The following is a 16,698-nucleotide window of genomic DNA, read 5'->3' as shown; positions in this document are numbered from 1 at the left end:
GCGCCGTTTCCAGACAGTAGGGCTGGTTCTTGAAAAAACATTCCTGTTAAAGCATCTGCACCTCTCACACCTACCTGCTTATATTCAGCATCTCCAGAGAAAGTGGGCAGTTTTCCAGCCTCCTGTGGAGGAGCAAGAGGGTTTACTTTTCTCAGTGCCCTGGGCATTAGTTGCTGTGTGCAGCCGGGTTGGTGTCGCAGAGGCAAGGCTGGGGCTCTCCCAGGGCAGTGGGGATGCAGTGGAGGGCAAGGACACCTCTGTGTGCGTGTTGTTATCTAATATACCTCAGGTGGCCACCATGACACAGCCTGAACTTACAGAGATGGACCAGAGATCACAGTAGGCAAAGTAGCCAGGAGTGAATTAGTGCACAGATAAAGCTGTTTCTGGTGAGACATGAGAGACCTTTGGAGAAACAGTAAGAAAGGTCTTTATTGAGGGACATGCAAGCTGATGAAATGTGCCCACATGCCTGAAGACAAGGACCCCAAGGAAACCCTACACAGACTATGCTGAGACAGGCTCCCACATAAACACAAGCCAACCCAGGGGAGGGTGTGATTTTGAATGTAAAGTACAAAGCCAGCACAAGGACAAATGGTTGGTTGTCAGCAATCTTAGGTGGGACACTGCCAGATTCTGCCTGGCAGGGAGGCTTGAGACCAGGGTGATGGGAGTATTTTGGGAGGAGGCTTGATGAGTTAAAGGAGGGGATGTGAAAGAAGCTGGTGCTTGCCACAGCCAGGGTCAACAGGCAGCAATTCCCACAGTGGCAGGCAGCACTGTGCAGGTGTGTGTGTGTTGGCTCTGGTCCTTGGAAGGGCTCCCAGCAGTGCCTGGCCCGTGGCTGTGTGCCTGGGCTGGTCTCATGTGGAGGGGCTGTGCTCACCCCCAGCAGCTCTGGAGCTGTTTGCTGCTGATAGAGCCCAGGAGCTGGAAGGGTGCCCTGGGTGTGTCCCACTGCCTATCGTGCCACCAAGGGCCTCCAATTGCCTTCATTTGCTTACTCTGCTATATAAACAAGATGGACAGCAATTCTTGGAAGCGCTGCCCTTCTCCATGTGCTAAACCAGCAGGAGTGGAAGAACAAAGCCCCCAGGTCAGCGCACTGTGATTCACAAGAACACACCAGTACCACACACAGCAGAAACTCAGGATCAAATTTTTGACTGAGCCTTCCTGTGGCCCATTTCTCTTCTAGCCATGCTCATATTTATTTTTTGTTGTTGTTGTGGTAAACAAATCTCCTCCTGCTTTATCATCGATATAGGGTGCTCTTGGTCAGTAAGAGCTGCTTAGGTTGGGTCTTCAGTTCATATTGACACCGAGGTAAAAGCTCGCAGTCCCAGGCAGTGTTTGTTCTGCTAAGCAGGTCATAATGCTGTTACCATCTGGCCTTTCATGCCATCTCCTGTGCATGGGTTTGCACATACAAATGACATTGCTGGCTGAGGAATAAAGTTTGCATTTATAAGCCAGAAACAGCTAAGAGACGGGGAAGAAAAAAAAAAAAAAAGAAGAAAAAAAAAAAAAGAAAAAAAAAGAGAGAGAGAGACACAAAAGAAAAGGAAAAAAAAAAAAAAGCTAGGTAAACATTAGTGTCATGATACTTTCTGAAAGGAGTTCTATTAGTTCTATTAACCTAAATCTCCTGCTCACTGAGTACTTCATACTTCTAATATTTACATTTGTGAAGGGCTTTTTAAAAAACCCTTAATGACAGCATTTATGTTCATGAGTTGTATTTAAGAAATATATTCAAACTGAAAAATGCAGACACATTCATTTTCTTCCACTTGGTGTTTCATTTTTGGAAAATCACGATCTTTTCCTGACTGGGCACATGATGAGAGCAGATGCAGTGCCCTGTCTGAACCATTTATCAGACCCCTCACAGCCTCACCCCTTCAGGAATTTAACACCAGTGGCTGAAGACATATCAGCACCTTCTAAACATCTGCCAGTGCTTTCTTGGCACTGTGAGCAGACAAGTTCTTCTCTCCCTCTGCACAGGCCAGGCCACTTGAAGAGAGGAGAGGCTGAGGATTTTGCAAGACTGCATTCCAGATAATTTTGGAGAACCATGTGTTTAGGGATGAAAGTCAGAGCTGGGTTCTTTAGACAACTGAAGGAGCTGAATCCTGTTCCCTACAAATCCACATGCAATAATCCCTCTGACTTCCTGCACTTCCAAAATGTCATGTTTGTTTTATTTATTCTACTGGTTGTTTTGCAAAAAGGTGAAGCCAACAAAGAGGTAAAAGCCCTGCTGCTTTCAGTTAGAAAAGTGACAAATCAGGTTGGCAACAAAAGCCCTGATGAAAGCTGAGGAACTGCTTTTCCTGTTCTGCACCCTGTGACAGTGCAGCAGCCAATAAGCACTGCAGCTTATTTTGAGAAGTGTGTCATACACTCCAGTTATAGACAGAAAACAGCAGATTAGGTTGTGCCCTGTTTCTTTCAAGACTCTCTTGAGATTTAGGGGACCAGGCATGAGTCTAGTGCCCAAGCACAGGACCATGTCAGACAAAATGGATAAGCAGAGAAGAAATGGAATTTCTCACACCCTGCAAGGCAGCAGCCATGCACAGCAGAGAGCAAGGATCTGGAGTGATGTACAGAAATAGAAAGCTGGTGCTGTGCCTCCCCCTTCCTTCCCAAACAAAACCTATTTCCACCAAACTGCAGTGACACCTCAACCAAGGGACCATGTGGCTTCGTGCTTCAAAGCAGAGCCATCCTGGTGAGATTAAAAGGTCACAGCAAATATCAAATCAGAAGGAAAATCAAAGAGCAGCACAAGACACTGCAAGGTGTTGTCAGGATGAGTTTTCCACCTACACGGAGGAGGAGGGATGAGATATCCCACAGCAGAGAGTGATGTGCTGCCTTGAAGAAAAGAACAATGGTCCAGGCAGACAGCAGACACTCCCAACACACCCAGCAGCTCATACAATGCCTGGAAGCATCCAAGTGCCTGTTGCAAAGAAATTCAGTGTTTTAACCCTTTGATGTGAGGGAAGGTGTTGCTTGCATTCATAGTCAGAGGCTTTTGCCTGCATGAAATCTCCACAGTTTGAGTCTTGAGAAGAGCTGGGGTTGCCTTTTTGGTCCTGTGTTTCTTCAGGTGAGCTGATACCCTTTGCATCCCCAATGTGAGGAGGGAAGGAGCTTCTTCCTACAAGATGACCTCATGTGAGGGAGAGTCTGGGATTAAGCTAAAGCTGGCAATCACAAGTGGGAATTGCAGTACAGGTGTTTGAGCAGGAAGGTGAAAATCTCATGGAAAGGCCTTGGAGAGACCAAAGTTGACATTCCAATATTTACATTCAAAAACACATTGGAAACAGTTTCAGTGATCTGTGAACTGCTTGACCCCTGGGAAGGGTTGCTCTGCTGTCAGTTGTGGCTTATCTCTGCAGTGGTGGCTTATCTTTGCAGTGCCTCTATGCAGATGCACCCAGGGTTGGAGCTGTGGCAGGACACTGAAGTCAGGCTGGAAACTCCAGTTTCAGTGACTCTGAAGCCCATGGCTTCAGACTGAAGCAGGCACTAAAGTCATGCACAAACATCTACCCTTCTCCCCAGGGTCACCAATCTAATTCCTCACTGTGCTGGGTATTGAACAAATAGAAAGATACAATCACTAACCCAGGAACCAGCAACTCCAGGGTCAGATATCAACTCTTTTTCCCATGCCTGTGATAATGATTGCCACCCACATCCACCTTCTTCCTTTTAAATATCATTCCCTTCCAATCTAGAACACAGATCAGAGAAAGCTTGTCCTTAAAACACAGCCTGGAAATCACTAATGCAAGTGATACAATGCTTTGTCTGCCATAATCCAGACTATGTGGAAGAGAACGTGTCCATTGCCAAAGAGCTACTCAAGCCTATAAAACCCCAGAGAGAATGCTCCTGATTGCATGAGCAGATGAGCATACCAGAAAGCAGAAGGCACTCCTATTTTCAGCAGCTGAACATGTAATGCTAAGGAAGGGTGTGGGAATAATGAGAAGGCTTAGCAAAATGAAAAGTTTCTAGTGAGTATGGACATCTCTTTAAGTGCTCTGTTAGAGCTGTTCTTTTTCTTCAGAAGGTTTTTGGGAACTATCTCTGAATGAGGCCTTATTTGGAGGTTTCAGATCAAATAGCTGAAATGTGCCCAGCACAGCTCTCACCTTGCTGTGGGCAGGCCAGGGGCAGGAACCAGTGCCAGGAGTCCTGCACATGATGGGTGAGATCAGACAGGTCTGGGCTCATACAGGATCCTGAGCTGAATGTGAGTCAACTACTCTGTGATGCTCTTGCAATGAAGGTGTTCTTGGCTGTATTTATAGGACTGTAATAGCTAAAATATGAAAGGCAATTATGCCATGCTACTAATTGCCAATGACTCCCTAGCTGCAGTCCTGTGTCCATTTTTGGGAATAGTACTTCAAGAAATAGGCCCATGGTGAGCATATATGGGAGAGACACCTCAGCAATAGAAATGTAAATAACGTAGGGTTATTCTGTGATGGAATACTGAAGCTGTTTGGGTGCTTAGTCTATATAAGCAACTGCTAAAAGGGGAGCTGAGGAAACAGCTATTTTCTGTGAATAATAAAGGATTAGGGTTATTTATTACTAACCATTACTTACTCTCCAGAGTCATGAAGATAGAGTAAGAAGAAAAAAAAGTTAGCACTATTTAAATCTTTAGATGAAGAGTCAAGCTGTTAGGAAAAAACTTGCTAATTATAGAAGAGCTAGAACAGGCTGCCAGCAGGGGATGTGGATTCTCTGAGAAGGGTACAAAAATATTGGTCACTCATGATCTGTTGATATTAATCCTCTCTTAATGCAAAGGTTTTCATTAAATGCTCTCCTTGTATCCCTCCCAGGTTACTAATTCTTTTGTGGTCTAAGTCACTGATTCTGTGACTTAATGTCTGCCAGACTTCTGCTTCTCAGGTTCCTATGAAAAAATGCCTTCATTTGGTGGCTGTGGGCTCCTGAAAAGTGTACTCCCACACAGACAGTGAAGGCATGTTAGAGAGGATCATCTAAATTTTAACACCCTGGATTCTGGGTATGGCACAGCCTCTCCCACCCACTGGTCCCCAAAGCCAATTAGGAACAAGGAACAATAACAGCCTGAACTCCCCGGAGGTGCTCTGAAATCAAACTCACCAATGTCAGTGAAATCTGCTGAGGCTGTGATGAAACTAGTCATGGTATACTCAGAGTTGGATTTACATTATCTGCAGGAAATTATATAAATATGAAGCCAGATACTGAATAAGAAGTTTCAAAAGAAATAGTGATCAACTTTTTAAGCATTATTACTTAGCCACATTACCATCATAGGATGGCTTCTTGTCTGTAAGAATTTAACAGAACCTTACAGCTACTCTGAAATGGACATTATTTCCAAAGCAGGGTAAGCTAAATAGAAATTTGTGACATATATTAGCACACCCACAGAAGACTTAAGAAGGCAGATACTGAAGGACTCGAAGGAATCTTTGGGGTAATCAAGTCAAGACAACATCTCATATAGCTTCCTTCAGAAATTGTCTGGGAAAAACCCCCATTTTCAGTCTGGCTCATTTCCATCCATTAGCTTAAGTAATTGTTCTTTCATCTTTGACACTTCACCTATTTAGAGAGAACAATCTTAAATAATTTTTCCTCAGTTTTCATTTTTCTGGGCTACAAACCCAGCTCTTTTACTGCCTTCCACTAAACCAGGCCCTTCACTCTTCTGGTCTGTGTTGCATTTCTTGTGGACATTAAGCTTCCCTGAGTGGGAATGACCAAAAGTACATATGATATCTCAAAGGGGGCTCCATGCTCCCCTGGGCAACAACAGTAATGTTTCCCTTTCTGTAGTGGAGATATTGTTTCTGGTGCATTCTAGGAACATCTTCATCATCTTTGTGTCCATATCACAGGGATAGCTAGAAATACTCCAGAAAGCTCTCTGTGAGGTAGTGTCAAAACTGAAATGGGTACTGGAAGTGACCACTCAGATTTCCACATGAAGCTCTGTACAAATTCAATGAGTCAAGATCATTTTACCTTGAATTAAATATAAATATTGCATCTGCCCAGTCATACCGCATGACCCTATAAATCATCATCCCATACAGCATCATCCTATAGTAAGGAAGTCAGAATGCAATTGCATCATGAACTTCGGATTTACAGGTGTGTGGCTAAATTTGTGTCATATGATCAGAAATTGCACACTTGCTAAAGGCCCAGACATTTTCCACGCTCAGGTCCTTGAGGTATTCAGCAGCTGACTTTTCTCTCTGGACTTATAGGAATGCATCCTTGTGACTTGAGACCAACACCAAATTTCCTATGGTTTAACCGTATCCTGTGGTCCCCTACCTGCTTAGCAGAGTCTGTCTAAAACATTGTCACCTTTGACTGTTGTCCTTGATTATTTGGACCTGGGGCCTTGACCCCAACCCTCTGGCTGAGCTCCTGACCTACCCTCAGACCTGCTTTAGCACCAGCCTTGTCTTGTGATCTGGACTCCTGGCAGAGCCTGGATTTTGTCTCAGGATCGGCCCTGCCCTTGCTGTCATGCTGCCTCCTGGAGCCCCATGCCATTCTCCATTTTGTGTCCTACCTTCCATCAGCTGAGTATACCAGCAATATTAGTGTTTCTAGTCACCTTGTTGGCTGTTCTTCTACCTTCTCATGGTATCTCATTTGTGGCTGCAACCTCCTAACACTCTTTCTTCTGTACCAGGAATGAAGCTCAGAAAAGTCCTCCCAGCTGCCTTGCATCTCAAACAGCTTCTTCTCAACCACCAGGACCTGGGTCCCAGAGAACCATAACATAGTAATTCATGTGTTTTTCCAGTGTCTCCAGGTCTGACCAAGTGAGGAAAATTTATCTTTTCCAGAGAAATGCTCCCTAAATGTCAGCTGTGAGATTTGCACCTGGACAAAGAAATAGCTCAATCATCAGTGAAGTGGTGAAAACAATGCCCACAAAAGAATTAGTAACTTGGGACGAAACTCATGCTTGGGAAGAACAAGATGGACCAGACATGATGAAATTTGCCACAAAACTGAATTAATGGTTATTAATGAAAAGACAGAGACAAATACAACAGAAACACAATAGAAACAAAGGAGACAATAAAGTGGCTTCTGCTTTGAAAACAGAGATGCTGAGAAATGTTCCCAAACACTGAGTTGAACTGAGGCTATTCTGAGGCTTTCTGAAACAGCCACTGGCCTTACTGCATGTCAATAATCTTTCCAGCTAGTATTCTGCAGACTCTTAGTGATCCTTGGCACTTTTAGAAGCTCCCAAAAGGACACAGTGGTCAGCAGATTCTAATTACATTTATTTTTGGAGTTTATAACTTGAAGAAGGTTGAAAACCACAGTGCACAACTCATATGAATGTCCACTTGTGTATATATGTGCAGTAAAATGGTTTTGAGTTTATTAGATTTTTTCTTGACTTTAATACTCTGAATAATGAAAATTTGAACATATCTATGCATGAAAGCAATGCAAATCATTCTTCTACACTGTGTCCACACTTACTAAGCAGTCTCCTGTTTTAACTGATGATTTCAAAGACCTTTGCCATGAACCAGAGTGGACTCTCCCTGAAGAACCTTTTAATCTAGTTTGGCTACTATTGTACTTGCCTAAGTAAACTCATCCTTCCAGTTGAGTGAAACCATCAGTTAGAGGTTCTGATCTGAAAACTATTCACACGTAGTTCCTTCAGACAATGACACACCTACTGTTGATGCAAAAACACTCCAGCATAGCAGAGGTTGAAAAGGTTTCTAATCCCCTTCTGAACTCAAAACTATCAATTGCTAGAATATTCAAATGGCAAAGCAAGCTGGGCATGAAGACAATGCCATGAAGAAAGTACTGAAAATAGGTAATTCAGTTTCACAATTGTGGTGCTAATATTAGTATTTTTTTTTCTATTTCCTTTGAAACAATACATCCAACAGTGTACGTGTATGGACTCCAAGCTGGAAGTTTTTGTCAGAATTGGAAAAACTGAAAAAATTGCTAAGCACTACTTATAAATTGATTTGGATTCAGAGGATAGAGAGTTTCAAAGGAGCTCAGCCTGTTTGGGTGTATTTGCTTGGTAGCCAAGCAAATCCAGAGCTGAGAGGCAGCTCAGCTGTGGCCTATAAATGTATTACAGACTACACACTAGGGGAGAAGAAAAGCTTCTCATGAATATGCTTATGCTGGAAATTAGAAGGTTACTCAGTCCTCACAGCAATGATGCTTTGGAACAACTTTTCACATGAGAAATGAGGCAAAGCCATTTTAAGTGGCTTCTTGATTAGCTGCAGGGATCATCCTGTGGTTGTCTGTGACAAGAAATGACAGTGTTTGAGTCTATGGATGGGCTCCTTTTCAAAACATGCCCTTACTTGTCATGGTGGGAACTTTGGATGCTGAGTGTTTTGGAAAATCTGGGTTTTACTACATGTCTGAAAGTGAGCAGAGGCTATTCATAAATATCCATTGACGATGGAGCTCTTCAAACCTCCTTTTCATGTGGTATTATATTAACATGAAGCATCTGGAAGGTAAGAAACTTGATCACAGGCTCCAGGTTGATTTGAATAAAAGGTTACAAAGAATTTTCTTTAAAAACCTAAAAATTCAGCATAAACACACAAAAGATATCTTACTCAGACTTGCTAGCAGCTTTTATACAACCCCTTCCAATTACCAGCTTATTACAGGGTATAACCTTCATGTTCACACTGCCTTATGCAAGCCATGCTGATATTCTGTGTGCTAGGAGTTGCCACAACCACACGTTTCAGAGAGAATGAAGGTAATTATGGTATCCCTGGAGATGGGTGGCACCCTCTTCCCCAAGGGCACTCCAAGGCTAGCCCCTATCAGCTACATCGTGCCCAGGAGGAGCACTTAGGGTGACATAGGGTGGAAAACAATGTGGAACTGCAGGGTGTAGAAGAGGTACAACTGCACCAAGCCAAAAGGGAGCTTTGCTTTGCTTGCTTTATTGTCATAAAACCAAATTAAGTTGGTCAAACCTGACAACTACATTAGTTTTTCATTTTGTTTTCCTCAAGCCTTTTTTGTCTCTCTGCTTCTTTGGGGTTTTGATTAGGCTTATGGACTCTTGGTGGCCATGATCACAGATTGGTTTGGGGTATGTATTCTGGACCTTACTAAGGACGTTGCACTGCATCATGGTGTTCCCTCCCTCATGAGATGCTTTTGATTAGCTGCCTGAAATACAGGTTGCACGAGGAACTCCTGTGGCACAGGAGTTTGTCTGGCAAAACTAATTGAGGAGAAATGGCCCAATTAAGAAACTCATTGTACTTTTCCATTTCTAATGGCAAACTCTGCAACAGTTTATGTCCTGTAGGAAGAGTTTGCAGACTTAGGAAAGGTCCTCATTATTTTTTGAGCTGTCAAGCAGTGCAACTCATCTGTGCTTGGCAGTCCCCAGAACCAAATGCTCCGTAGTAGGGAAAGGGTGTTGTGCAAAGCCTTCAGCAAAAGCACAGCTCATTCTCAGCTTCTTCAGTTAATGACCAGCTTTTAGCTGACATGTACATGCCTACCCATATAACTGAGAGCATCGTGGACATCATTGTTTCACATAGCAAATCAGAATGATATCCAGGTCAACCCCACCAGCAAAAGCTTTAAACATTATTTCTCAGATTCATCTTCAACAGAAAGCCTGTGAGTGTATCAGGGAATATTTCCCTGAGAATCTACTTTCTCAATGAAAGCTCAGCAGCAGCAGAGGAACAGACACAGAGCTCACTCAAAACATCAACTCTGAAAAACATTTGGTCATGTCTCTGCTAGCAGTTTCCTCTAGCAGGAATGTTTTCCTGGATCCTGCCATTTAAATGTCTCCTGCTGGCAGCCAGCTTGAACCCCCAGGCCTTCAATCCATGAGCTCAGTACTAATGTCCTTCCACTCCTTAAATTCTCAGCTTGAGAATTCTCCAAAGAAGAGGATACACCTAAAATAAATATAATAATACGTAAATATAATAAAATATGGTGTTTTTCCAGCTGAACCATTTCAGGCACCAAAACACACACATAAAATATTCTTACAACATAAATTCTCGTCTTTGACAAGTAAACAGGCAATCAAGACAAACAGGTCAGCAGCTAGCTGAGCAACATCTAGAGCCATGGCCCAGAGGATTTACCGGTCTTTGAAGAATATATTTACTTCAAATAAGCTCTATTGTTAAAAGGGAAAGAAGATACAGTGAAGTTGTTACCTATGGGAACGTTCAACCTTTATAAACTCTGCTCTTATCCAATATCTTCTGGGTAAAGCTTTTCCAGATCTTGAGTAGTACTTTGACATGATTGTACTTTGTACAAAGATACAAAACCAAACCTTGGCAGTCTTGTCCAACCTTAATGATTCTATAAGGATTCTATGATCACTTGTGACATGATCATGAAAGCGCAGTTGAAAGCTACTGGTTTATTTTCCATACATGATTCACTTGTATTGCCTTCATCATATCCCATTAGTGAAGCAGAAAATTCCTACTTCTTTGTAGGAGTCGACAGTTGACACCTTTCCTTCTTCCTCCTCCAGTTATTTAACTATGCACCTTTTAAGTTGATCTAATGACTTGCTGCTACCGAAATTCTTACCATTTGCTCCCTAGCCCATGGCTGCACCACCCATCCCTTCACTTTGCAGTAGCTCTGGCCCACATACATTTCTAAGCCAGTTTGGCTCATTAAACCCCCTCCTCCATTTCTGTTGTTTGTTTTCTCTCATTTTATTGGATTAGATCACCTCACTGGAGTTGGCCAAGCAGCAGAAACTGCACAACGCCGGCAGCTTTCTGGGCAGGAAGAGAATTCCCAATTTCCATCAGCAGCGAGCCAGTAACGTGGCCCACTGCATGTCCAAAAAACACACTGAGCCAACAGAGCAATCAGGGAACCTGCCTCACATGCACACCCTAAAACCAGATTAGCTAAGCTCCTGCTAAAGGCACGGGAATCCACACTGACTTTGCAGGAAGAGACTCACACCGTCAGCTTGGGCAGCTCATCTGCTCAGGCAGCATCCTTCAGCAGCAAAGCGGCAGGATCTGAACACTGCCACCAGCACTGCTGCACTCATCATCCAAGCGGAGCCCTGGAGGGTGCAAACCTACTGCTGAGGAATGCAGAGAAAACCAACAGGCACCAGATTTAGCAAGTAGGAGTGGTATCCACACAAAGAACTTTATTTTAATCAATACAGCAGTGAAAAAGCAAACTTTTAAAGAAGGAGGGGAGGGAAAAAAAAAAAGAGCGCTTTATGTCTGCATGTTTAATAAAAACACTTGCTCTAAGACAAAAGTAAATTACATTCTGATAACTCACATTCAAAAATAAATAGAGAAAGGCATCAGGGCATAACATTCAAATGAATACCTAGTAAAAGCAGTAATGTATTTGTATTAATAATCAAGAATGTAACACTGCAATATTTAATCTTGGATCTGTGAACACAAATGTCACCTCCTACATGGCAACAACTGCAGACAGACACCATTAGGAGCACAGACACTGATTTCTGTTAAACTAAAAAGGTAAGAATTGTACTTAACAAAAATCTTCTCCAAACTTGTATCACAGAAAAACCACTCTGAGTGGCAAACAACCAAAAATTAACACTGAAATAACTAAAGAAAACTATTTTTAAAAGAAATTTGGTTAACAAACAGGAATCACAATGCAGGATTACCTCTCCCCCAGAATAGCCACTCGATTATTTTGCTCTAAGGTACATAACACAGCACACAGAAAAGTTATTCTGTTTTAGTATAGTACTAAAATGCAGGCTTTTGCCATTTGGTCCATTTACTGTTTGTTGATTATTTTAGCCTGCTGTATTGGAAAGAAAAGTTGGGTGTCTCTCAATCTTTGGATACAAAAACCAAGAGAAATTACATTCTTCAGCATAAAAGCAAATTTTTGAGAAACCTGTGCATTTCTTTTTTGGTTAGGTTTTTTTTCTTTTTTTTTCTCTTTTTTTTTGGTTAAGCACATATATTTTATTACTTTCATTCATGCAAAAACTCTGAATTAATGCCATTCCAGATGAGGATTTAACCATAAAATTTAAATGGTCAATTTATCAGAACAAAGGAAAAAAGCTTACTCCATATAATATCTTGTTACTGGACTCTACTCAGTCAAATTACACTAACCTTACACATTTGCATTCTTAGAGATGCAGGCATAACAATTCATTCAGGAAAACTAAAAGACACATTTAATATAGAACAGATCTGATAACTATACTTACTCATTTTTACATAAGAGGCTCAAACACTTAAAAAACTACATGTATCTGCCAGAGAACACAGACACTAAATTGTTTAAACAAACTACAAGTAACCACTGGAGACTCAACAGTAACACTAAAGAAAAATTATTAATATCATTACAATATCAAATCCTTATCTTTCCTAAAAATGTAAGTGCAAATCACAAGTCACAATTCAAACATGTAGAGAGCTTGAAATGAGTAAAGTAATTCAGGTGTATAACACTATTAATATCCTGTGTTAGCCACGTAATATTCAAATAGAGATTGGAATTTTAATTACGGAAATTTTTTTTAGTGCAGGAAGTTAAATTCAATGGGGTTGTGTCTCTGAAAGAGCAGATCTCTCTCAGAATCCTCCAACAAACATTCTGGCATTGCCAAATTGTGCCTTAGGCACTGTACTCAATTAAATCGGCTGTGGCAAGTAGATTTGCAAAGCAATCACCTGTACAATCACAAACAAAATCTATTCACACTCTGAAGGTATGCAGCCTTCAATCAACATCTCATAGTATATTATGAACAAACATATTATTCTTGTAGCAATAGGCACAGAAGGTCTGCCCAAAGTCCCCCACCTCCACACCAATGCTTTAGTTTTTAAGCAGAATACATATTTCCCAAATCTGATACTCATTCTCAGGACTATGGGACAACTGTCACCTATTGTATTATCTTAGCTTGACATATACTACAGCAGAATTAGATATATACCTGAAAAATCCAGTTTGCAAAGATTACAAATGTATCAAGCTGCCAGTAAGGAGTTCCTATATCTACATATGACGGTGCAAGTTAGCAGTGTCATAAAGGCACTTGTCTCTCACAGACAGTACTGTCTTCTCTAATCAGTCTAAAATAGATCTTAAAAATATTTATGGTAACATCCAAAATGATTTTTACTCCTTTAAGTGGTGCAAATCATCATCTATAGCACAATAATTCATTAGTTCATCCTGAAAGAGGTGAGTGCAAATTATCCATAATTAAATATATCTTTATATGCATCTATGTTCCTTATATGTATCTATATATACTCAAATCATTTTAATGCCATGCTCTCAAAAATGCCAAAAAACATGCTGTAGTAGAAATGTGATTGGCACCAGCAGCCACAAATAAAAAGGTAAGTGCATTGAACAGCACAAGCAAGCTTATTTAGGAAGCTACTGAAAGAATTAAGTGAATGAGTTGCAAAGAGAGACATTTGCCACAAGTCCTTCCAAGACACACCTGAAGCCACACCTGACCATGTAACACACACATCATTAGGGACATCTTTATAGCTGGCTACCTAATTTTACAAAAATAATTCCCAAATGCACATTTCACTTCAAAGTGAACTCTGTTTCTGTTTTTGCCAAGTGTGAAAACCAGGTGCAACAGCAGAGTTAAAAAAGACACCTAAGCAGCCACTAAATAAAGTTCAGTGCAGTTTTCAAGGGTTTATGGCTGACAGTTTGAAATCCTCGAAATCCCCTTTATCTGTTTGGTATAAATGTACAGATTTTCCTCTCCAAGTCTCAGTACCTTAAAGCAATAACTTGAAAGAACTTCCACCAACAAAAGACCTCGTTTTCCAAATCAAAGGGCTCAGGTATTACAAAAATTGACATAATTGGCTTTGCCTATGTAAATGCTAATTTGCAGCTGGCATTACAGCTCCATTACCGAGAAATCTAGATGGTATGGTGGATGGAATAAATCAAGTACAGTCCAAATGCCAGCAGACTTTTTGCCCTTAGTACTTTATGTCACAACAGCACATTAACAGTACATCCAGACTGCTGTGAAGTTGCTGGATGGAGCCTCATGCCTGAATACTAATTTTCATGTCCAGTTTCCTTGAACAGTTTTGCCAGTACTGCACCATAAGGAAGTTTCTGTGTCTTTGAAAAACCTGCATTCACTGAACATTGCACAAGGCTATTGAAACAAAAACAAGAAAGAAAGAAAAAGAAATAAAAAAAGAAGCTATTTGCTCAAGTATTAAGCTATTCCTTCAAAGAATTGCACTTCTTTGCTTATAGCAATGACCAGAATTGCTGATGGGGTACTGACAGTTGCCATGGCAAGTGGGTGACTGCGTGGGATAGCAGACATATAGCCAAGTCAACTGCTTATGCAATCTCCATGATTTCAGCAAGCACAGAACACTTTATTATGTGCTTCCAATGATCTTCATAAAGTGCCAAAGGGAAAAATGTTGTTCTGCGTCAGGCCATGGCTGCTTCAGTATTCCCATTCATCTGTTTTCATGTCCAGATAGTAAAGAATATTCTGTGCAAGCTTTACTGCCTGCTTCCTGGCAGCCTTACACCGCTGATCACCTTGTGGATCAACAGCATCCAGGGCTAGAAGTTGTTTCGTAAGAAGTTCTTCCAGTCTCATGTAATTTTTATCTGTTCTGTTCCCATCGAATGAAATCACCTCTTGCTGAATTTGAGACAAGTTTCCAAGTACAGTCCAAACTGCTTTATGAGACTGATGTTCAGCAGCAGTTTGCTCTGGATACATTTGCCTTTTTTCCAGTGCTTCCTTCAAATCAATATATGTTATAAGAGTCTGGACTTCAATTACTGCTCTTCTCCTGGCCTCTCTAATACAGGGATTTTTTCCTGGACTCACTTCATCCAGTTGGGCAATTAGTCCCTGCAACTCTGCTTTGGATCCCAGATACAAGTCAGAAGCATTCTCTGTTTTTAAAAGTAAAGAATTAACTTCCTTCATCTTCTTACGGATCTCTTCTATTTTTAGAATGGACTGATTTTGTGCCAAATCATAAGCATGAGTAGAATTTGCTTCTTCATCCAAATCCAGGTATTTCTGCAATTTATTGATCTCTTCTACTACTTCCTTTCTGTAATTTCTTATTTCCGTGCGACCGCAGACATCTAAAGCATCCAAATCAGCAATGAGGCCTGTGAGCACACAGGACAGATGCCTGCAGGTATCATTACTACTCACTCCCATTAGAAGTGCAATGAGAGTTCCTCTGGCTTTGTTCACATCACACATTACAGAGTTAATTTTGGAGACAGAAGGATGTGCATCGTTAGAGAGTGGCAGGGACAGCTGCTGCTTTGTACCACTCTCTATAATCTCCTGAACAGCACATATCTTTGTCAGAGTGCGGTATCTTGCTTTGCGCAGAGAAACTTTCCCTCCAGTTTTCACCTGGGTAAGCCTCAACACAATGTCCTGAATTCCTTCTTCAAATTCATCACTTATACAGTTTCCTCCTTTGTAAAAAGATGTGATCTCGTGTTCCACAAGTGACTGCGCCTCCTTGAACAAAGCCTCTATTTCCAGTCTGCGCGGATGGTTTGCATTTTGTTCCAGTTCCTTCAGCAGCCTCTCAGTTTCCTGGGCAGCTCGCTTTCTGGCTTGCTGAATATCCCCCTTCCCTTCGGTGTCTACAGAATCTATTTCAAAAAGCTGTTTCGTAAGGATTCTCTCCAATTTCTTGTAATCTCGGTCAGTAGATACACCGCTGAAGACAGCCACTTGCTGTTCGATCTCTTTGACTTCTTTCTGTATTTCATGTAACCGTTTGATGGATGGGTGTTGGTTACCCATATCCATTCCTCTTCCCTCGTCCAGCTCCAGATGAACTACAAAGAAAACAGGAACAAGACTTGCTTAAGTGCTACACGAGCACACGTTTCAACTTTCACAGTCTGAAGCACTTTAGCATTACAGCTATTTTAAGTATCTTCACCAATACGAGTAAAACACTTATTGATATTTCATAGCCCTTTAATTTTTTTTACACCTTTCTCCAGGTCGGGCCGCAGGGGCGATGCTTTAGCAGCCACACGCCCAGCTCTCGGCTGCTCACCCCCCGCCTCCCGCCCTGCCTTCCTCACCTGCTCCGCAGCTGAAGCCGCCGCAGAACAAACAAGGCACCCGCAGCCCAGGGGAGAACCCGGAGCGGGGGCAGAACAGCGGCCGAACCCGACCGCCCTCGGGCGCTACAACCCCGGGGCAGAGCTCCTTCCCCGCACGTACCTCGCTGCCCCTCAGCACTCGCCGCCCCCTGCCCCTCCATGGCCGCAACCTCCCGCCTCCCCCGCGGTGGGGCCCGGCGCAGCGCGAGGAGGAAATGACACCGGGCCACCGCCGAGGCACCTGCGGGAGGCCCGTCCCCACCGGCCCCGCGGCGAACTCGCGCGGCGCCGCCGACCCGCCGCAGTCACTCACTCACCCGCCGCCCGGCGAGGACCCGCTGCCCGGCCCGGCGCTGCGCCACGGGCCGAGCGCCGCGAACCGCCCGAGCCCCGCCCGGCCGGGCCGCGCACAGGGAGGCGGGGGCCGAGGCGGCCCGGCCCCGACCCCGG

The 16,698-nt window shown here is 42.7% G+C and overlaps 2 protein-coding genes across 2 annotated transcripts in view; one reads left to right on the top strand and one right to left on the bottom strand.

Annotated features, from left to right (window-relative positions):
* TRMT61A (tRNA methyltransferase 61A) overlaps positions 1 to 16,698 on the top strand; it is a 108,175-nt gene that overhangs the window by 76,585 nt on the left and 14,892 nt on the right. The window lies entirely within an intron of this gene.
* Positions 11,232 to 16,678, bottom strand: BAG5 (BAG cochaperone 5). Its single transcript, XM_066321727.1, has 2 exons — positions 16,566 to 16,678; positions 11,232 to 15,972 (listed from the first exon to the last, which is right to left on the bottom strand). The coding sequence occupies exon 2, from the start codon at positions 15,941 to 15,943 to the stop codon at positions 14,591 to 14,593; it is 1,353 nt and encodes a 450-aa protein (XP_066177824.1). The 5' UTR covers positions 15,944 to 15,972; positions 16,566 to 16,678; the 3' UTR covers positions 11,232 to 14,590.

This window comes from Sylvia atricapilla, chromosome 6 (genome assembly GCF_009819655.1).
Source record: "Sylvia atricapilla isolate bSylAtr1 chromosome 6, bSylAtr1.pri, whole genome shotgun sequence".
NCBI classification, from domain to species: Eukaryota; Metazoa; Chordata; class Aves; order Passeriformes; family Sylviidae; genus Sylvia; species Sylvia atricapilla.
The sequence above is the reverse complement of the archived record's forward strand: the minus strand, read 5'-3'. Positions and strand labels throughout refer to the sequence as shown.